Source organism: Passer domesticus, chromosome Z (assembly GCF_036417665.1).
Source record: "Passer domesticus isolate bPasDom1 chromosome Z, bPasDom1.hap1, whole genome shotgun sequence".
Classification (NCBI taxonomy): domain Eukaryota; kingdom Metazoa; phylum Chordata; class Aves; order Passeriformes; family Passeridae; genus Passer; species Passer domesticus.
In genome coordinates, this window is record NC_087512.1 from 79487488 (window position 1) to 79510450 (window position 22963).

Below are 22963 nucleotides of genomic sequence, written 5' to 3' on the forward strand. Positions count from 1 at the left end.
AAAGCTTTTTGTCACAGTCTAGTTCTGTAGCACTTCCCACCTGCTCTGACTTCTGCTAGAAGAGCCCAGCAGCAGTTTTAATCACCAGATCTATTTTGGAACAGCACTGAAGATGGGAAGCAGGAGAAAAACCAGCACTGGAGTGCAACATTTGTATCTGCAGGCAGTTTCTGCAGCCTGGGAAGGGCTCAGGGCCAAAGGATCCGTGGTACAGGAGAGATTCCTCCTACATTCCATTTGTCTGCCTCTCTACACTGCTTCACACTTTACTGACAGGAAAAAACAGCTTTTAAAAATTGAGCATAATATCCTTACATTAAAACTCTAAATACAATTGTTCCTACCTGCATAACTTGCGTAGAGAAACCTTTTCTTCAATCACAAAAAATATTTGGATTCAGTTCTGTTAGGAAAAGGTCATCTCTGAAGAGTTGTTGTTTATCAGTAAGTTTATCTCAGAACTACAACAGACAGAAAATCCACCCTCATATTCATTTTCCCCTGCTAAAATGAATAGTTAAAGAGTTAAATGTGTATTAGGAAAATTAACATCTTGACTTGCTCTGTAATGAGTATGTAAATTTTCTTCAGTGACACACTATTCCAAACCAATCCATGACCATGCACATTCCCAGAAACACCTCCGATGATCATAATTTATCTAACAAATAAGGATCTTTAAGAGGTCAGGGCAAGTAATCCCCAAGAATAAACCAAGATGTAAGGCCTTAATTCAGAAAACAGAGACAACAATAATCAGCTGGGAAACCTTTTATTCAGGTCACAAGGTAAAAGTAAAACCTATTCTACCAAGCAGATTTTTTGCAGCAAAAGTCCAACAGCCAGTGAGAAAAGTAGTAAAAATAAGGAAAGTAGTACCAAATACCAGTCTTCTCCAAATATGTTTCCCACAAGTAAGTAACTGCCAAACTAGCAACTAGAAAACCCTCAGCAATCTGCCAGCATCCAGCGCAAAGCAGTTTTAGTTAATAAAACCATTCCCCAACAAAGGGCATGTTAGATATCATGCATCTCTCTCACCTACCTGGCAGGCTTGCACAGAAGCACCACTACCAGCCTACATCAAGAGAGGACAAAAATTCATATTAAAGCCACGGTGTGTGGAACTGTCATCAGGGACTTCTGACAGGGTGAAGTGCTGCTCTGTGAGTTACACGTCACCCTCCTTCCTCATGTCTCTTACCACAACAGCCACAGCATGCACTTAGTGGGGACTGCCAGGTGAGAGTTTAGGAAAGACCTCCTTGCTTTCCAGGTTATCCAGAGAAGTCCTGAGCCCAGAGGTGTCTGCACCTCCCCCTTCCTGGCATGTCTGAGGCCCTGGGAGACCTCTACACAGAATATTTTAGAGTGAACAGTGCAGCACTCTTAAGTCTGCATTGGAACTCCCATGAGCACAGATGTGCAAACAGTGCAGCCTTGACAATGGCCACATTTGTGGTCCCAGTGACATAAACACTGTGGTTTACTGATCCTTGTGCCAGAATAATGTTGATAAACTATTGTGGATAAACACACTGGTATCAGAAAGCACAAGCAGTAGTATCCCCTTGTAAAATTGCTGATAGGCATTCATGTGGAAAAGGAGAGGGTTACAGCCTGTGAGCCATCCCAGGAGTCTCTCCTGACCCTCCTTCCCCTTTTAAGTTATATTTTTATTGTTTTCTCTACATGTGTGGAAAACACAAAGTGCCAGCTGATGTTGTTTCATGATTAGGTGGATTTTGACTCACTTTAGTCACACATGTGAAGCATGTGCAGGTTTTATTTCATTAGAGAACAGAGCTCCACAAGGTGTGCACATGGAAAGTGTCTTATCTGGAAAGTTCTTTAAGAATGCACACTACTGGACAAAAGCATAATCCGAAAAAGGAAGCCAGCTAGTTCTGGTGGAAGCAGAATTGCTGAGGATAAAAGCCCACTGACCAGAAAGCACAGAACAGCCTACAAGCACTCCAGGAGGCACCCACAGGCTGCATCCAATGGAATCAACCAGCAAAACCCTGGAGGTCTTTGAAAGCCTCTGGACCCAAACCTCAGTAATCTGCTTAGCAGGGAGGTTGGACTAGATGGCATTCTGTGATCCCCCTCCAACCTCACCCACTCTGACTCTGTGAAAATTAACACAAGTCCAAATCCCTTCTCACAGTTCCTGTTACATAATTCTCCTGTACTTTCCAGCTCTGTTGTTAACATTGCTCTCATGCACACAACTGGACATGAAGAGCTGAAAGAGGGAGGAAGACACAGCAAAATGCAGCAAGCAACTTCTTTTAGGCATCTAAAATTGTATCACCCTACACAGTCTCGTGTGCTTTCTAGACACTGAGACCTTTATTCACTGTGCAAATGAGTAAACTCCTTCCTAAATTTTCTCCCCTGTGGAGTTATCCCCAACTATCCTAAGAAGGGATGGCTATTTTACACTTGGCATTCAGCAGGAGACACTGGTTCTAGGTCTTTAACAAGATCAAGGGTCACACAGGTTGTTTTTAGCATTACTACTCCTGCAGCTGCACCACCAAGTATGGGGCTCTCCAAACAACACAAGGAAGTATTTGGCTTAGGCAGCAAGTAACTTTACAAGGTTTCTCATAATATTTAAAGAAGACCCTCTGTACCCTGAACCAAAATGGTTCCAGTGGTTCAGGTAGTGGAACAGCTGGTAAAGCTTCAGGCGTGTCTCAAACCCTGCAGCTCTGGGGATTTTACTGTGGTAAGCAGAATAAAAGGAACTGCTGAAGCCACCAAACATCCCAGCTATGGCAAGCTCGTACTCTGAGTGGCCGTAGAAAGAAGCCGGATCGAAGATAATGGGACCAGAATCATCCTCAGCTACATTTCCTCCCCAGAGATCCCCGTGCAGGAGAGCAGGAACGATTTCCAGATCACAGAAGAGACTGGGTATCTTCAGCTGCAGGGGGAGAGAAGCACAGCATGTAAATTACACAATCATTCACTTTACAATGTAGGGGTTTATCTGCATACTTGAAGCATCCTAAAACCCATCATTTAAAACACACAGGATCTGGTCAGCAGAGATGCTGAGTACATCCAGAGAACTCTTATTGTTAATAAAGGGCAGCAGCAGAATGGTCATCTAAATGTTTTTCAGCAAGAAAATAAAGCCTTGAAATTCAGATATTGACCAGGGTTAGTAACAACAACCACCACCACTTCAGCATTAAAAAGCTCAAGGATGTCTCACCAAATTTCCAAAATGTAGGACCCAAAGAGCCAATGCAGCCACTTAATCAGGTGTGAACAGTGAATGAACAGACAGCACACAGGACAGAACTGCTTAGGTACATTTCTCATCATCAACATGTTACAGAGAATGAGAATATGAACTCCATCCAGTATTTCCCAAACAGTAAGGCACTTTGGAATTCACTCTGGAATGTTACCATAGGGAGATGTGGCAAATGCCATTATACCTTAGAAGGGCATTTTAATCCCTAAAAACTGGAGTCTCTGACCAACAGACCATGGTGCAAAGCAACAAACAGGAACTTTGGTTTAAGAAAACAAAATTTAAGTTTAGCCAGCTCTTCCAGTAATAAGAACTAAGGGAATTGCTCCTACCTGAAGCTGTGCCCAAAGTTCTCTTGCTTCTTTGTCACCTGATTTCTTTTCAACCATGTCCATCTGGGGCTGGATCCTTTGTCTAGCAAAGAAGGTCACCCAGTCACTCTGCCAGTCGTTCACCTGAAGGAACAGCACTGCAGATGTCAGTTCCACACCACACAAAAGGCACAGCTGCTTCTTTTTCAAATAAGACTTTTGAGGATCACAGAATCTTCGTGCTGGCACCATCCAGGACAGTAAATGCTATTATCATTTAATCAAAGTTATTTTAAAACATTAAATTAGGGGAATAATTTTCTCTCAGTGATTAAAGTCCAGGAAATTGAAGCGCTCTCAGTGACCAAAGCACTTTTAAGTGCTGTCCAAATCACTACCTTCCTTAGCAGGCAGAACCACGTCTTTTCATTTTCATGGCTCCACAAAAATTCATTTATTTCCATTATGCTAATTTTGACCTTCTGTGTCACTGAAGGGAAAACGAGATAAATTTAAAATTCTATCAGTCTGAGAAAGTACAACCTACCTGTGGAAGATAACCACAGCAGGTAACTGTATGAAAGCCAAACTGATCCACAAACTGGACTTCTGATTGCCCTTGACCTTTACCTTTCAAACCAAAGACAAAAATTCAACAACAGTGACAAAAGACTGAGCATCTATGACACAAATGAAAATTTAAAACTACACAAGAGTACAATACTGCTTCTGCTGAGAATAAAAAAAAATGCACTTTAATGGTCTTTTTAAAGTTACAATGTGGTTGTTTTTTGAATTTGAAATTCCATGTAAAGCAGCTATATTCTGCTCTTCAAAATTGTACTTTGAGATTCTTCACGTCCAAAACTGAGTATGTGTTTTGCTTACACAGACCCAAACAGAGCAAACAAAAGTAAAAGAATCCCTGCCTGGGTCTGTTTCATCCAAACCTATTCTCATGCTATCTTCAGGGGAAGATGAACTTGTCCTGAAGAAGCAAAAGTAATTTTAACTGCTTTGTAGATTATTATCAACTGGGTTAAATTTGCAAACAGCTATGTACTGTACCAACTATGCTCCCTTCTTTCTTCAGCTTCTCTCCAAGTTTCTGGTTATGAAGGTGAAGATCAGCCAGCTGAGTTCCAAGCAGTGCTGAGTGCCTAAGAAACAAAAAATAATCTGAGTATCAGTGACATATGAACAGAACCAGGTCTTGATATTCCAGGAGTTACTTGAACAGATTTATCAAGTAATTAAAAGCAGTTCTACATCTCTAACAAATTTTTTTTCATTGTATTCCAGTTATGAACACCTTGTCTTCCTATAAAGACTGCATATTAACACAAAATGTACTTATTTGGCTGTCCCTGACACCACCACTGAAAGTGAATGTAGCCATGATATTTTATGGAAAATCCTTTTGGTAGGATTTTTCTCCAATTCTAGCTGAGAAGCCTCAGAAAAGAAATGTAAACTATTAACTATCTGATGGCTGTGGGATGTGGTCTGGACATTGTTTACCACCAGGTGCAGCTGGGATTGGTGCATGCTGGTTGTTTCTAATTAATGGCCAATCACAGTCAGCTGGCTCGGACTCTCTGGGAGTCAGGAGCTTTTGTTATCATTCCATTCCTCTTCTTTCCAGCCTTCTGATGGATCCTTTTCTCTCTATTCTTTTAGTATAGTTTTAATATAGCATTTTAATGTAATATATATCGTAATATAATGAATCAGCCTTCTGAAACATGGAGTCAAGATTCTCATCTCTTCCGTCGTCCCGGGAGCCCCCGTCGTCTCGACCATAGTGAAAAGCATAAATTTACTAACAATGAGAAACTAACAAATCTAATTTCTGCGTGACATCACTTCTGTAAGGACTCTCAGTAAGATAAGAAAGCATGCACAACATGTTGTGCCTTTTTTTTTTTTTAATTTAAACTCTGGTAAACTGTGTTTGGGAAATAGAACCAAAAGGCTGATCCTTTTCTTTCTACTGCTGCTTCCAGCTGCTTTTCTGTAACATAGATTATGAGAGTCACAGGGACCTAATTTATTATCTATTTTTACTAAAACCTCATCCTCTACAAGGTTCAGGAGAGTCTTGTAGTAACTACAAACAGATATTACAACCAGTTGCCTCCCATGTTAACAAAATTATGTTCCTTTTAGACTTTTGACCTTGCTCAACTTCCCCTTTCTCCAGGCACTGTCGTTTAAGGACGCTTATTTCTTCAATTTGTTCAATTCTTTCAATTTGTTATTCAATTTGTTCCTGTTAACACAGGAAATCTGCATGCCAAAGGTACCATTTTTGACCCCAAAACAGCAACATCTCTGCCCTTTCTCTTGGGACTCACTGAGGGCTCTTCACAAATTATAAACTCTGCCAACAAGCAGGAAGATAAACAAGGCTTTAAACTGGGTGCAGAGGTTCTGAGAGAGAGATGAAAAATTGGGCATGATCACCTCCCTAATGCAAGCACTTATGAATTCATCATATTAAGTGCTTGTCACAGAGAAGGGTCAAAAGTTTGTAACTATCAAAATGAAGGTAAGAGCTGAAGATACTGAAATCATGATTAATTATTTGGGGAAGTGCCTCTGCACACTCATGCCCAGCAATAAAGTACTGGTTCTTATATAGGGGGCAAGTACACAACACAGGTGATCAGGCTGGCCATTTTCCTTTCTGTGAAACGAAAACTTACTCTAAAAATCACTAATTACCTAAGCAAACAAACCAAAACCCAGACTCACTTTGGGATGTGTAATCAATTTGCTAGGTGAGGCATGATGAAGTATTTTGTACAGCTCTCTGCTGTGTGATTTCCCATGCGGTCCTGACTCACTTTAGAAAAAAATTAAAGAAGTTTCCTGTATGAAAACAACTGATTTAACTATCATGACAGCCAAAACTTCTGGTTAAAAGAGGCAAAGACAACACTGCCTTACCTGTTCAAGCCCCGCATTTCCAAATGCTCCATCACAAACGCAGTACTGCCCCCAGGCAGGTCTACAACTTTCATGGGTTTAGGCACTTTTATTGTCTGTGTTTTCAGGATGGCTTCCAGGCTTGCCATTTCTCCCTCAAACATTCTTCTAGCCTGCCAGATATTAAGGGAAACCATTAGCAGCTACAGGCAGAGACAGGTAAACAAAGCGCTTCCACAAAACCAATTGATTTTGCAGAACTTACATAGAAAGGTTGGAGAAAATGTTTATTCACACACAAGATACAGACAGGACCACTCCACCAGACCTGACAGGAGTTTTGCAAATACAGTGATGTCACTTCATAAAACAAGTGAGTGAAACTGACTTAGGTTCTAGAATTCTCTACCATTTAGAAAGTCTGTTTGCAAGTGAAGGAGTGCAAACTGCTTAGGGATAAGTATGAGTTCCTTCAGCTGTGCCCCATCAGGGCTTTCAGCAGAATGGTTTTCCATGGTGTTTTCTTTCACCTCATGGGGGAAGGGCATGGGTGGCAATCAGCTGTAGCAGCCAAATGTCCCTTATCACACTTGCACAACCCAAGCCACCACCAGCGGCATTTGCTTGGAGCACATTCTGAATTTGGGACCTATTTCTGCACCTGCTACTCACAGCAAGGAAAATCTACTCTCCTGAGTTCCTCCTCTGAGATCAGGGACACTCATCACATGAAGAAATGCTTCTCTGCAAGAGTCAGGCGGGGGTTGTAGAAAGAGCACATGGGAAATTTAACATATCTGGCGAAAGCAAAAGCAGGGAAGTGGAATGAATGAAGTAGAATGTTCCTTTAGAAATGTTCTATGCAACACAGTCACAGGACAATTTGCAGCACACATCAACAAAGATGCAATCACAGAATGGTTTGTGCTGGAAGGGACCTCCAGACATCCATAAACAATACCTTGTGCCACTCTCCACTACCTCAGGCTGCTCCAAGCCCCGTCCAGCCTGGCCTTGGACACTCCCACAGATCATGGGGCACCCTGTCTGAGGGCCTCACCACTCTCACAGTCAGGAATTTTTTCCTTATATCTGACCTAAACCTACTCTCTGTCAGTTTGAAGCCACCCCCCCTTTCCCTGTCACTCCAGGTTTACCTGTAAAAAGTCTCTCCCCACTTTTCCTGGGCTCCCTTCTGGCACTGGAAGGTGCAATTATGCCTCCACAGAGCCCTCTCTCCTGCAGGCTGAGCAATCCCAGCTCTCCCAGCCTTTCCTCGTGGTGCTCCGCCTCTGGGAGACATCCCTGGCTGTCCTTTTGCCTCAAGAGAGTCCACAGGAAATCAGGCAATACTTTGTTTCTGCCTAACACATCACACTTGGCTCTGAACTGCTGATGCACAGCAGCTGCTGCTCGCACAGCACAGCGTTTACAGCACTTCAACAGAGTTTGCTTTAATCAGCACCCAGGATCCACACACAGGCAAAAGCACACAAAATGAAACTGCTGAGTAGAAAATCCATCCAAATCTTTTTTTTTTTTCCCCTACCAAGCCTGATCCTGCAGCTAGCTGTATTGCACAGCTAAATACAGAATTAGCAAAGGCCTAAGGAAGGGCTACAGCAATTCCAGCTCTCTTCTGTGAAGCAGGATAACCTTCCTGTACTATCCCATGTTACCACCTCCATTCAGCTCCCCAGCTTGACCAGAAATTGTTGAGAAATTTGGAATAGATATAGTGGCATGCATACTTTCAAACACATTTGCTTGCTATGAAGGGCAAACAGAAGTTTTGACTCCTGTTCTGCCACTGAAGCTATTTATGTGATAAACACAAGTACAGAGTATCTTTAAAGTAAATTCCACCTGATCTCTGTTCCTGCAAAGCATGCTGAGGAAATGAGTTGCATTGTACGTATCTCTACCAAATGCTGGTATCTCCCTTCGACAGCACATTCCAGGTATTGAAAGGACAAAGCAGAAAAGCTTGAACAATTACGGAAAAACATCACTTACTCTTTCTTGTGTGCAGGGAATTAAAAGTTTTAATTAAAACCACAGAAGGCACACACCCCCTCAGCAGAAGATTTTGTGCCTGCTGGGTTGCCTCAGCCCCTGTCACGAGGCTTGCAGACACTGTTACACCACTGCTACCCTTGGAGGTGACAACAGCATCTCATGGTGCTGCAAGTCCTGGACAAACAACACCAATACCACAACACCATCCCACCTCAGAATCAGCCAGGCTGGAAAAGACCTCCCAGACCATCGAGTCCAACCTTTGACCCATCTGCACTTTGCCACCCACACCACAGCACTAAAACTGCCACGTGCAGGCATTCCCTGGGCACCTGCAGGGATCGGGACTCCACCACCTACCTGGGCAGCCCCTTCCAATGCTTAACAACATTTTCCAGGAAGAAATTCCTGCTGAGAGTAGGTTTAGGTTAGATATCGGGAAGAAATTCCTGACTGTCAGAGTGGTGAGGCCCTGGATCCCTGGGAGTGGATGTCCACCCTGAGCCTGCCCTGGCCTGAGGCCGTTCCCTCTGCTCCTGTCCCTGTTCCTGGGAGCACAGCCCGACCCCCCGGCTGTGCCCTCCTGGCAGGAGCTGTGCAGAGCCACAAGGGCCCCCCTGAGCCTCCTTTGCTCCGGGCTCAGCCCCTTCCCAGCTCCCTCAGCCTCTCCTGGGGGCTCCATTCCCTTCCCAGCTCCCTCAGCCTCTCCTGGGGCTCCATTCCCTTCCCAGCTCCGTTCCCTTCCCTGGCCCCGCTCCAGCCCCTCCATTCCCCGTGTGAGGGCCCAGAGGTGACCCAGCACTGGAGCTGTGGCCTCAGCAGGGCCAGCACAGGGACGGGCACTGCCCCGCTCCCGCTGCCACCCCAGGCCCGGATCGCTGTTTCCCATCGCGGGGCCTGCCCGCCCCCGGCAGCGCCGATCCCTATGCTCACCTCTAACTGAGAGTTGGTCTTCACGAACACCCGGCTGTGGTCCGTGTCGTAGCTCTCGCCCTGGCTGATGCAGCCGCCCCCCACGTTCCCGGTCGGCCGCAGCACCGTCGTGCCGAGCGCCCGCTTCAGGGCCTCCTCCATGGCGGCGACTGCCGGGGAAGGGACGCGGCGGAAGCGGGCGAGCAACGGAGGGGAGGGACGGGCCGAGAAGGGGCGGGACGGGGCGGAACGGAGCGGGCAAAGGGCGGCTGAGGCGGCTGAGGCGGCTGAGGCGGCTGAGGCGGCTGAGGCGGCTGAGGCGGCTGAGGCGGCTGAGGCGGCTGAGGCGGCTGAGGCGGCTGAGGCGGCTGAGGCGGCTGAGGCGGCTGAGGCGGCTGAGGCGCCCGGCCGCTACTGTCAAAAGATTCTCTCGTTCCTCGTGTGTCAGTTCTCCCGTATGTTCAGTTTTATTCTCTTCTTAATCACCGAACAATTCCAAAATTGTTCCACCAGTTACGAAATCACGTAATGTGTTGAGTTGGAAGGGACCCACAAGTCCAACTAGTGGCTCTGCACATGACATCCCCACTATCCCACGTGCCTGACAGCACTGTCCCACAATATTTTTCTTAAAATCTGCTGCATAATAAAGGTACCGGATCTCCAGGATAACTTTATTATACAAAGCCTTGAAGAAAGGAAATGAAAAGAAGAAAAATCAGCTTCAAATCTGATAACAGGCAACAACAGAAGTAGTTACAATTTACAAAGTTACAAACTTTAATACAAAAGTTTGATGCTGGCTTACATCACCTTAAATAAATGTTCAGTAATGACATACGTAATCTTACCGGCATTAACCTAAAGTTTTAAATAAATAAGGCACATTTGGTAGACGTATCCTGGCTGAAGCAGACAATGGGTGCCAGGACTCTGCTCGCTGTTGCCAAATTTCTGGTTTAGTCTCTTATTGGAAAACAAATTCTTGTGCAGATACTGGCATTCATTCTCCACTTCACAGTAACCGGGGCTACGCTAGGAATGAAAGATAAAAAGAAAATTAAGGCATGTAAGCATTTCTGAGGAGTGTGGAATCCCATGTTCATCCGTTCAAAGCAGCACCAAAGACAGCTCAAATGGGTGGAGACTGAGGGATGAACAAATCCTTTGGCTTCGTTTTGCAAAAATCATTGTCAGCACACCTCGAGTCTGAGCATCAGTGGGAATTGATTATGATTTCTCTTTGTCTCCTGGCATAGAACCAGGGAATTACAAACACAATAGCAATCTAGCCAAAAAAACTAAACAATCGCCAGCCAACGATCATAAGGACCGAAAGAATTCTCATACTGAAGTTGTGGAACGTGCGTGCCGAACCCACGGAACTTTTCAGAGTATCAGGCCGTGTCCAGGTGACCACTATGACCTCAGCGGCGACTGCACCTCTGTCCCCACAGGGGCTCCCCGGGAGCATTGTGACCTCAGGGCCGCTGCCGCTCCCTCGCTCCCCGCTGGGCTATAAAAGCGGGCGCGCCGCCCGCCCCCGCGGCAGCATGGCCCGCTACCGCCGGCGCTCCCGCAGGAGCCGCAGCCGCAGCCGCAGCCGCAGCCGCAGCCGGCGCCGCCGCTCCCGGTACCGCCGGGGCGTGCGCAGGAGCCGCCGGGCCTCCCGCCGCTCCCGGTACCGCCGGAGCCGCCGCTCCAGCCGCAGACGCCGCCGCCGCCGCTGAGCCGAGCGCGGGGCTCGGCCTCGCACGGCGCGAGGAGCGCGCGGAGCGCGGCTGTGCCGCGGGGCTGCCCATGCCAATAAAGGCCAGCAAACCGTACCGCCTCTGCCAGTCCCTGCCTCTGCTCCGTGTCCCGGCTGTGCCTGCGTGTCACACCCTGGCTGTCCCTGCGTGTCCCTGTGTGTCCCTGGTTGTCCCTTTGTGTCCGTGGGTGCCCATGCGTGTCCCCAAGTGTAAGCTTGCCCTGAGACACTGTCAGTGTCAAACCCAAGTATTAACCCAAAATTACTAATCCGAACCACTTAGTGATTTCTCAGGTGCGTGGTGACGCCACCACAGCCCTGGGCTGTCTGTTCCAATGTCTGACAACACTTCTTGGTGAAGAAACTTCTTGCTCACCAAATCTAAATGTTAATCCAAAGCTAGCAATGCCACCACCATGCCAAGCCGCAAGTGCCACATTTACACCCTGTGCTGCAAACCGCCCCTGGAGAACTCCGCTCCACAATGAGCCGCTCACAAACGGGTCACCGAGAAGTCACCGGGAAATAAAAAGATGCTTCAGAGGCTTGTGACAATTGCAGGGGGGTCAGGAGCCCAGGTGCTGATTTCCTCAGTTCTCCCCAAAACACCAAATTATAGCAATAGGAGTAGGCAGATCCATCAGGCCAACGCCTGACTCTGAGGTTGGTGTCAATGGAAAAACTTGGGGTTTGTTCACCACAGAATGATCTACTCAACACCTGATCCTCTGACACCTGATGGGAGGCACCTTTCTCCCTGAGGGAAAAGAGTCCAGCACAGGAGCCAGCAGGGCTCACTGACAGAGCTTTAAACTGGCTTGGGAGGGGAAAGGGTCAAAACCTGTCTTGGCAAATATAAGACCTGGCATGGTGTGCCAGAAACTAAACAAACAAGCAGGAATGGGTCCCTCAATCTGCTTCAGGGCCTGTTGTCTGCAATGTGCCCCACCTGAAATGTTTCTACCTCCATGTGCTCAGCCTGAGGCACAAACCAGAGGAGCTCCAGCCTCTCCTCCAGTCCCAGAGATCTGACATCCTCGGCAGCAGTGAAAGCCAGAGCTGCTGGGATGAGTCCTGTGAATGCAGAGCCCTGGTGGACACTCCCAGGCTGCTCAGGAGGTCAGCAGGGCAGGAGAGGCAGAGGGGAGGGTCGGTGTGGAACCCAGGGTTCCAGTGGCTGCAGCTCCCAGCTGGCAGTGGCACAGCGCAGGGCCCATGGACAAGAAGCAAGGAACAAAGAGATGAGGTGGATGTCACCGTGGGAGTCCCCTCCCTAAGGGACAGAGCTCAGCTCGCCAGGTGAGTCCAGTGAGGGGCCACGAGGCTGGCTGAGGGCTTGAGCCACCTCTGAGACAAGCTGGACAATCCCAAGAGGTGCCCCGAGCCTTTGCTGAGCCTGGGGTTCCCTGGATCTGCTCCCCAGCTGCCTCTCACCTGCACTGGCAAGGCAGAGAGATGTTCTGAGCCAAACCAACACAGAGACAAACACCGAATGCAGAGCAGAACTGGCAAATATCCCTGCACTTGCATTATGCCATCATTTAGGTGTGTTTCTTTGTCTTAAATTCTGGTCTGATTTAAGGTCAAGATATTATCAAATGAAAAAGGGAGGAAAAAAATAGAAAATTATCTCTTTAAGCCCAAAAAGTGGAATATTATCTTTTTAAGCCCAAAAAATACTGCATGCTGATTTTCTGAAGTGCTACAGGGGTCATTGCAGCTTCAAATGTGTTTCTCTGGAAGGTCCATTAGGGATCAGATTTACCACAATGAGAATTTCGATTTTCAGAAGAAATTTTCCCCCCATTTAATTAGGGACTCTTTTCATTGCTCTCTTACCCCATCTCAGACCTGTTGTGCACGTGCCAGCTCCCGAGGGATGTTGGCAGGAGCTGGGCAAGGTTTTCCCTCCATCCATTATTATTGTTCTTCCCAGCAGCCTGTGCCTGCAGCCTCTGCAGAAACGCTGCCAACTTCCCACTGCAAACACCACACACCCACACAGGGCAGCAGCTGTGCAGGGACCAGCAGTCCAACAGCTGCAGGAAACTCCCACTTTTCATGTGACTGTCGCTTTCTCCCCACAATCTAAACTTTATCATGCCCTGAGGGACAAGGGTTCCTCCTCTCCCCAAAGCTCCCGTGTGCAGTCCAGCACAGCCACAACCTCTGCCCCAGAGCTCTGGCCTGCCCTGATTTAGAGCTTCTCTGAACACGGATTGTTGCCCCGCGGGTGATTTTGAAGCTGCATTTGGCTTTGAAGTCAGCTCTGCTTTGTGTGGGCTGTTGGACAGGAACCTTTAGAGATCAGTGCCTGCAGGGCTTGTCCTTCATTTCTGTGGTGGCAGAGCTGCATTTGCCAGCGACTCCAGAGACACCAAGGCCAGCTGAGGCCTTGCAGCTTTGGCCATCAGACCCTTCTTCAGTACCCACTCTCAAAGGGCTCAGTCATGGTCTGCTCTTTCTGTAGCAGAAGCAGAAATAAAAGGTCCTTCTGCCAGTCTCTGGTGACTTGACTCCTGTTCTTGCCAAAATGCACGGATGGCATGTGGTCACTTCATAAAAGATGATGAGAAGTATCAAAGGGTCATCCCTGGGGTCCTAAACACCAGTTGGAGAGACAGTGCAGGCAATGAAGAAAAACATTAAAACATTAATTTTATGGATTTTGATAGTTCTCCAACACAGACATTTTAAAAAGTTTAACTACACCTTGTATTTTTTCTTCTTTTAAAAAAACTGCAAAGAAAATATAATAGAGTTGCCATTCCTTGCCATGCACAGCAAGGACATCACTACTAAGTGAGTAACTGGCACCCAGCAGTGGCAGCTCCCTGTTGAGCACCATGTAGGTGATGGCACCACACAGATAACAGAAGTGGCAGCCAAGAGAAGGGATGTGGAGGGGCTGGAGCCCAGGAGCACCTGAGGATCCACAGGGTGCCCGGGGCTCTCCTTGGATCACAGGAGCCTCACCTTCAGGGCCAGATCCTCCAAAGCAGAGCAGTGCAAACTGCACCAATGGGCTGGTCTCGGTGTCTCTGAGCACCCGGCACTGCTGGGTGTTCCTGAGTGCCCGTTCCCCTTGGGATGTGCCATTCCAGCATCCCTCCCAGCGGCAGCACTGCATCTCCAGACAATACTCCTTTGCTTTCCTGTTTCCCGAGTTATCGCGCACACGTTTGCTCCTGAAAGGTGAGGGCACCTGACAGATGAACTGCAGCAGTACCAGGAGATCCCTGTGTGACAAATGGCTGCATTCTGTTTCCACAAGCACCATGTCAGCATCTGTGTGTAACCTGCCATATATAAGACCGATGACAAAACTAAATTATGCATTTGATCCTATTTTTTCTCTTGTAAAGGCTGCTGCTATTAGAGGTGTCAGGTAAATCAAGCTCCGTCATTCCGGATTTCATTCCGAGGGAATCAAAGCCTCCCAGGGAAGTGAGGGTGCGGCGGAGCCCTTTGTGATGCCCGAGCATCGCAGAGGCGACGTCCCCGCTGAGGTCACGGCCGGGCTGCCCCGCTGGGCTATAAAAGCGGGCGCGCCGCCCGCCCCCGCGGCAGCATGGCCCGCTACCGCCGGCGCTCTCGCAGGAGCCGCAGCCGCAGCCGCAGCCGCAGCCGCAGCCGGCGCCGCCGCTCCCGGTACCGCCGGGGCGTGCGCAGGAGCCGCCGGGCCTCCCGCCGCTCCCGGTACCGCCGGAGCCGCCGCTCCAGCCGCAGACGCCGCCGCCGCCGCTGAGCCGAGCGCGGGGCTCGGCCTCGCACGGCGCGAGGAGCGCGCGGAGCGCGGCTGTGCCGCGGGGCTGCCCATGCCAATAAAGGCCAGCAAACCGTACCCGCCTCTGCCAGTCCCTGCCTCTGCTCCGTGTCCCGGCTGTCCCTGGCTGTCCCTGCGTGTCCCTGTGTGCCCGTGCGTGTCCCCAGTGGGAGCTTGCCCCCAGTCCCCGTCAGTGTCCGATCTCACCTGTGCAGGTGGTGCGGTCCTGAATCAAGGTCTGCAGAGAGCTCTCGGGGCATCAAATGCAAAAGTTATCCCAAAACTCCCAATCCTACCGCTAAGCCGTGTCCCCGAGGGCCACATGTACATCCTCTGCCCGCTGCGGGAAAAAAATGGGCTGGGGTGAGAGTGGGAGCTTGAACTGAGTCCCTGTCAGTGACAAATCGCTCCCGTGGAAGCGACGGGGCCCTGAATCACCACATGAAGGGAGCACAGCGTGAGGTCTGCAGAGAGCTCTCAGGTCACAACTCCAAACATTATCCCAACACCACCAATCCCACCACTAAGTCATGTCCCAAGTGCCACTTTACTCCTTGTTGAAATCCCTCCAGGAATGGTAACCCCACCACAATCCTGGGCGGTCCGTTCCAACGTTTGACAACACTTTTTGGTGAAGAAACCATTCATAACAGCTGAATTAAACCTTCCCGTGTGCAACTCTAGGCACTTTCCTCCCATACTGTGCTTTGTCCCTGGCAGAAGCGCCTGAAGCCAGGGTGATCAGCACGAATCACACTCTCGTTCAGCACCCTCCTCCCGCCGCGTTCCCCGTGGGATGCGATGGCATTCCCTTAGCGACAGCCGGCCCTTCCCGCTGCTCACTTCCTCCCTTCTCCCCACAGACACCGCCCAGGGATCCCCGCTGCCCAGTGCCCCGGAGGTGCCGCTGTGGCCGCTGCCGGGCCGGGCCGGGCGGAGCAGCAGCTGCAGCCGCGGCCGGAGCTGCCGCGGGCCCCGAGGCTGAGCGGGACGTCGGGGCCGGAGGCAGCGGGCAGCCCGTGAAGAGACCGTGAGGCTGAGGAGCTCCTGCGGCGGCCGGGAGGAAGCGGCGGCACTGAGGGCACCGGCGGCGAGCTGAGGGGCACGGCGGGACTGAGGGCACTGAGCCATGGCGGGGCTGGGAGGGCCGGGGGCTGAGGGCAGTGGCGGCGCTGGGGACGCTGAGGGCAGCGGTGGGACTGAGGGGAGTGGGGGTGAGAACGATGAGGGCGCTGAGAGCACTGAGGGCAGCAGCATGGAGAGCTGAGGGCGATGGTGACCCTGAGGGCACCGAGGGCAGCAGCATGGAGAGGTGAGGGCAAAGGTGACACTGAGGGCACTGAGGGCAGCAGCATGGAGAGGTGAGGGCAAAGGTGACACTGAGGGCACTGAGGGCAGCATGGAGAGCTGAGGGCAAAGGTGACCCTGAGGGCACTGAGGGCAGCATGGAGAGGTGAGGCGATGGTGGCTCTGAGGGCTTGCTGAGTGAAGGCAATGGCAGCACTGTGCGTCTGTGGGCAGCATGGAGAGGTGAGGGTGATGGCGACACAGGGGATTGAGGGCACTGAGGGCAGCACGGAGAGGTGAGGGTGGTGGTGACACAGGGGATTGAGGGCACTGAGGGCAGCACGGAGAGGTGAGGGTGATGGCGACACAGGGGATTGAGGGCACTGAGGGCAGCACGGAGAGGTGAGGGTGGTGGTGACACTGAGGGCAGCATGGAGAGGGGAGGCCAAAGGCAGCACTGAGGGCACTGAGGGCAGCATGGAGAGGTGAGGGCGATGGTGGCTCTGAGGGCTCGGTGAGTGAAGGCAATGGCAGCACTGCGGGTCTGTGGGCAGCATGGAGAGGTGAGGGCGATGGTGGCACTGAGGCCGCTGGTGGCACTGCCGGTCTGAGGGCAGTGACAGCTCTGGGGACAATGAAGGGCAACGGTGCTGCTGCGGATCACTGGTGGCACTGATGGCAATGGTGGCTTGGCAGAGCACTGAGGGCACTGGGGGCTCTTTGCAGCTGCTGCACCAAGGGGGCCAAGCCTGACCCTCAGCCATCACTCCGAGGTCGGCACCTGTTGAAGGTCTGGCAGATCCTTTGAGGAGAAGCTTTCAGTGCTCCAGCCTGAAATGGCCTCCTTTCTGGAGTTACGTCTGGTCAATGGCAGTGCTAGGGTATGGACATTCTTGCAGGCTAGAGAAGTAAAGGCTTCTTTCATTCATCTTTTAATGGACAGTGTTGCTTTTTAACCTACAGATTTTTGCCCCATGCTCCTGGAAATGCCCAATTTCAAGGTATTTTTGCCTGCAAACTACATCTGGAGCAGCAGCAGCAGAGGGCTCCAAAAAGCAGCAACTTAAAATTTCAGGTCTGAGCAGGTGGGTGGGTTAGGGTGAGGTTCACAGCCAGAAATGTGTGTTTTGCACTTGGGTTTGCAGCACACAGTCCTGGGAGTGCCTGGAGCGAGATCTACCCTTGCTCAGCCGTGTTGGGAACAAGAAGAGCACCTGGATTTCTGGTGGCTGATTACTTGCAACTAGTGGGATAGGCCAGGGTCAGAGTGTGAGGGCATGAACGCTCATTTGGTGTTTTCTGGTTTTCTGAGTTCATGTTTTGCCTAGGAGGTCTTTTTGTGACAGCTAGGGCTTCTTGCTGGCAACGCTAATTTGGAGGTGTCATGTGAATGACCAAGGGCAGTGCTCCCCTCGTGTTACATATCTCTTTAGAGTGGAGAAGAACAGTTACTGCCTGAAATTACTCCAAGAAAATACCGAGTGATCTTGGGTTGACTTGTTTTTGTGTTTCTTTAAAGGAGGATGTCAGCGTTGCCTCTGAGTGTTGAGGAGAGCAGCCTCTGAACAGGGCTGCAGCTGAGGCAGCCGTGCCTGGCAGCACAAGCAACGGGAACAGTTCCCTGGAGCTGGAGGAGCCTGGTAAGAGAAGAGCCCACATTCCTGGCAGGAGCTCTGAGCTGGGCAGACAGGAAGGGAGATGAGGAGAGTTCAGTCCCTGTCTACAGCATCAGTGCCTGCTGTGCCTTTGGTTCAAATCCTGCACTGGCACCACTTCCCCAAGCCCTGCTCCCCTGAGCCCTGCAGAGGCACCGACACCGTGTGGGAGCAGAGCCGTGAAGGATCCTGAGCTGTGGGAGCTGTGTCACCAGCCCCGCTGTCCCCATTGCCAGCTGAGGTCCATGGATCAGTGTGCTGCAGGGTGACAGTGCTACGGAAGCAGCACTGAGTGGGGTGACTTGCAGCAAGAGGAAAAACCCCACCAAAATGATGAAGCCAGTGCAAAAGTCCAAACTTCTTGCCTGAAATTGTGACCTAAATTTGGTGCCAGTCTGCTGATGCCTGTCCTAAGACACAGGAGAAAAACGATCTGCAGAACATCTGAGGCCAAACAATTCTCCAATCCAGCAACTGAAGGAAAAGCCTAAAGGTTCCCAGCTTAGTGAAGCCTCAGAGGAGAGAGGGAGCCCTTTGGGTCTGTATTCCAGGTGCAGCCTCACAGGGAGCTCTTTCCTTCCCAGCTGTTCCTCCCAGAGCTGGGGGCAGGGCTGGAGGAGCTGTGGCTCCCTGCAGAGGGAGTTCCTCAGTCCCAGGGAATGGAGCTGGTGCAGGACTCGGCTCACAGCACCCTTTCAGTGAGGACTGAGGGCTCTGTCAGCACGGGCAAAGAGCAGGGCTGGGGTTCTTTCTGTGAGCTGGGACTGATTAAAGCTCTCGTGGGCAACACTTGCACTGCGAGTGCTGCGACTTTACGGGGATACTTCAAAACGTTACTGAAATAAAGCTGAGCAGTGAGACCGAGGGGACACTGGGGGGTTTGGGTGGTGCAGGGTTTGAAAATCCTGGGATCCATGTATATGTGGGGTCAGTTGTATGCAGGGACAGCTGGAACTTCTGTCACTTGTGTGCAGAGGGGAAAGGAGCTGGCAGAGAGGCCTCTGGCAGTGCTTTCCTGCCAAAGAATAGTAAAATAGACTGATTTTCAGGAGTGAATGGGGAGGTGAGAGCTAAACAGACAAGTTCTTTTTTATTAGAAAGCCCCAGAACTTGTTTTCTTTCTAAGCCTTCTTGGGAGGATCTGGAATTTTATAGTCCCTGAGAGAAGTACAGTTGCTGCCAAGGGAAAGGAAACATGCACACAGCTCATACTGACTCAGTCTCCCTTTTTCTGGCTTTCTCCAGACCCCTCCAGGACAACTGAAGCTACTTCTGGATTGCTCCCAGGTAAGGAGGCTTCCCCAGCTCTTCCAGAGAAAGTGGTCACCACTCCAAGAATTTAGAGGCTTTTCACTGAGGCCACAGACCTGTCCACATGCACAGCCCTGTCTTGTATTTGTTTTTTGTCAGCCCTGTTATAATAACCTAAAGAAATTTTTAAACTGAAATTTATATTTGCATACATTAGCAGTGTAATTGCAGCAATTTCCAATAAATTAAAGTTTTAATTGAAATGGGTGTTGATCTGTGTTACTCAAAGCAATTAGCAGATGTAAACATTGTGATGCTGGGGATTTTGGCAGTGAGTGGAGGTGACTGGGGGAAAATATCCAGATCTCTGAGTTCCAGTAAAGCTGGGCAATGAAACCACAGATTTCTGATGGCCCAACCCACTGTGTAAATCCTAAAATCCAGAACAAGCTCTCTGTGGGAGAGCTCAAAAGAGGAACAGCTCCAGGGCACTGCTGGCCAATGGATGACTCTGAGTCACCCAGCTGTAGATGTGTCAGGCATGTGCTGCTTCCAGCAGATGCATTTGCAGGATGCATTTCCAAAACAAAATACCTCAGGAGCTGTGTGTCACCATCATGACCAGGACCTGAAAAACCCAGATTTTCACTGCTCTGAAATCCAGAGGCTTTAGGTAGTGACACAGATTGTCAGAAAATGGCCTCTAGATAGAATTTCCAAGGATTCTATCCTCTCCCCTTTCCCTCATTTTGTATCTTATTTTCACATACAGAGTTTTTTACCATCTGACCCTTCAAAAGTGATTTACCACCCCAGATGTTCTTTGTTCTCTGAGAGGCATCTCTACACCACCCCACCCTTGCAGATGCTCTTGCTTGGTGACAGAGGCTGTGAAGCCACAGTTGCAGAATTCCTGCTGGCCCGAGGCGCTTCCCTTGGAGGGGAAATGCCAGTAGGAGCTCATGCTCTGCCTCCCCGTGCTCCCGAATCTCTGGAATCCCTCTGGGCACCACTAGCAGAGACAGAGAATGTGGTAAAACTCCAGGGAAACTGGGCTGGGGCTCTAGGCAGCAAGGACTTTCCTGTGACCCATGGGTATCACCACACTGCTCCAAACACTCTCTGCTTTTTGGGGGAAATCCCTTCAGTTTAGATGCTCCAAAGGAAGCCAAAGACTTGGCCCTTTATTCTGGTAGAGCAGAAGATGACCAGTTCCTCCGCCCATAGGAAAAACCCCTGGTCAGTTTTTTGACTTGAGCAGCTTCCAGGCATGCTCTTTGCAAGGGATAAGTGCAGATATTCCAGGAATTCCAGTGCAGCTGGAGGTGCAGATCTTACCTATGAAGAGGTGTCCCTGCTTTGGGAGGAGAGAGGAGCCAGGCCGTCTCTGGTCTGTAAAGGTGCTCATATTTTCAGTCACTGGTGGATTCCTCACTGAAGGATACAGAACAACTCAGACATGCTGTGCATGTGAAAGAAAACATAGTCCAAAATTTCATCCTGATGTAGAAGTTAGAAAAGCTGTTCTAATACTTGTCTTTGTTTTCCACTGTCCAAATGAGAAAAAAATTTATTTTCCTCATGCTGGCACAGTTTTGGAAGAGATTGCTATTCCAGCAGAACTACATTAAAATATATGGCTGATAATCTTATCTATGTGTGACAGACATCTACAAAATGTAACATTTTATTTATGGTAAGGCTATGAACTCTGCTCCTTAACAATATAAATAATTCAGTAAATATGTTCTGGAAGATTACATGGTTCTTATGCCTGGGAGGATGCTGTGATTTAGAACACAGTTATCAGGACTGAGCCATCTCTCACCCAAGGGTACAGCAGAGTATTGTCTGGTGAAAACACTGTTTTCTGACAGTTTAGGAACTCAAATCCTTACCTCATTCTCACTTCTGTTAATTACTTCTCTATTTTCACTGGTTTCTGGAAAAAATATTACTCGTTTTGTCCCTCAAAGATACAGTATAATTTAAAAATAAGTCAAAACACAATACAAACTATCCATAACAAACCAAAACAAAACCAAACAACACTAAACCAAAACAAAATAAAACCAAAACACCCAAAACCAACCAACCAACCAAAAAAAACCCCCCAAAAAACAAAACAAAAAAATCCCCAAATCCCAACTAACCCCCAAACCACAACAAACCTCTGACTGAATTGCAGAATTACAAACAAATTAGACATTAGAGTTATCCCCCATACATCTGGTCAAATAAAGGATCCCTGCTCTTTGATGCTACACTGGTGTAAAGGAGTTTTATTTTACTGATCTTTAGTAACAACCTGACTCAGACCTGATGAACTAAACTACCTCATTATCTTTTGCCAATGTTGCCTGTACTGTATTGGCATAAGCTTCTGCATTTACACAAATTTTCTTGTATGGAAAATTCACTGGATTTTTCCTTGCATAACTCCTGCCCCCAGCCCTGCACATAACACACACACACATAACTCACACCCTTTATGACATTTTTAAAAGTGTTTTTTTCGTGACAGACCTCTTGTCGCAAGGAGTCAAAAAACACCTTCAAAGGGCTGCGTTTTGTCTGTAAACCTGCTACACCTTCAGCTCCTTCAGCTGTTAGAATACCTCACAGCTCAGAGTGTGCGTGGGGCTGCCTTGCCCAGGAGGCAGAGATGTGGAATCAGAGCTCAGCAAGGCAAAGTGACGGCTGGAGACCTGAATGCAGAGAAGCTCTGCCAATGCTCTCATAGCTGTGAGGTGACAGCACTGGCAGCTTTCCTTTTCATTTCTCTGCAGCCATGGCTGTCACTGTTTCTGTGTTTGTATTAATGAGAAGGGTAGAGAGCAGCTTTGTGGTTCAGTGGAGGGTGAAACAGAATCTGAGTTCAGCTGATTTCCTTTTTTAGTTTGATGACATTTTTTCTGTCATAAGTCTGACAGCCAAGGACATCACTTAGGCAGTGCTCAGAATCCAGGATCTGTGACCTTAGCACAGCCAAGTGTCCCCTGTGAACCTGTTTGACTTGAACAGAGTAAGCAAAACTGTGAGTGCTTTTGGCTTCTTGTAGAGACAGAAAAAGTACTCAACTCAAACCTTGTTTGTTGAATTCTCTGGAAAATCTCACTTACTCAAAGAAGCAAGATTTTGGGATACAGAGTGCAAATTTTCTGTTCATCATTCATTCAGACACTTGGTAAGCCAGACCAATAATGTTCTTAATGTTTTAACACAGCAGATTGAAAACAAAATCGCTTGAACTTTTGGCTTCAATCTGCAATGATGTTTTGACTATGAGAATATTAATTAGAGGAAGGAACAGAATGTTTAGATGATATAACTTTATAAAACCTATACTTTGAAATAAATTTTACCTAGCAGACTTTCAGTTCAATTACAGCAATTGCTTTTCAGTCACCTGGACAAGCATTCACACACACATCTGCAATACCCTCCTTGTCTGTTACTCCATCTGGGTGAACTCCTTGCAGTTCCAGAGCTGCAGTGTAATGTCAGAAAATAATCGGCACTGCATCAGAGTTTAAAAGTCGGGTGATCCCTGCAGGATCTGCAACAAGAAATCCAGGCTGCAGAGGCAGAGCCTGCACAGGATGCAGTTCCCTGTCCTCTGCCAGCCACCACCAATTCCAGTACAACTGTCCCAAATTCCTTCTTGCCTCGGGCTGTCGTCATCATTTGGAGTCATGAGCACTTCAGGCACTTCTTTCTCCCTGGGAAGAGCACTCCCAGCCCCAGGCCTGGCTGCTGGGAGCCCGGGGTGCTCTGTGCCTGCCCCACATGGCTCTGCCCAGGAAC

General features: G+C 48.9%; 1 protein-coding gene across 4 annotated transcripts; it reads right to left on the reverse strand.

Moving 5' to 3' along the window:
* Positions 1 to 756: 756 nt before the first annotated feature.
* LOC135291084 (ketosamine-3-kinase-like) lies at positions 757 to 9653 on the reverse strand. 4 transcript variants are annotated; one of them, XM_064405082.1, is made up of 7 exons: positions 9469 to 9588; positions 7189 to 7313; positions 6538 to 6689; positions 4654 to 4745; positions 4133 to 4215; positions 3607 to 3729; positions 757 to 2935 (listed from the first exon to the last, which is right to left on the reverse strand). In XM_064405082.1, the coding sequence occupies exons 3-7, from the start codon at positions 6678 to 6680 to the stop codon at positions 2585 to 2587; spliced, it is 792 nt and encodes a 263-aa protein (XP_064261152.1). In that variant the 5' UTR covers positions 6681 to 6689; positions 7189 to 7313; positions 9469 to 9588; the 3' UTR covers positions 757 to 2584. The 4 variants fall into 4 exon arrangements, with proteins under 4 accessions (XP_064261152.1, XP_064261154.1, XP_064261151.1 ...); XM_064405084.1 differs by lacking the exon at positions 7189 to 7313 and adding an exon at positions 8896 to 8943 and having other exon boundaries at positions 9469 to 9563; XM_064405081.1 differs by lacking the exon at positions 7189 to 7313 and having other exon boundaries at positions 9469 to 9653.
* Positions 9654 to 22963: the final 13310 nt, after the last annotated feature.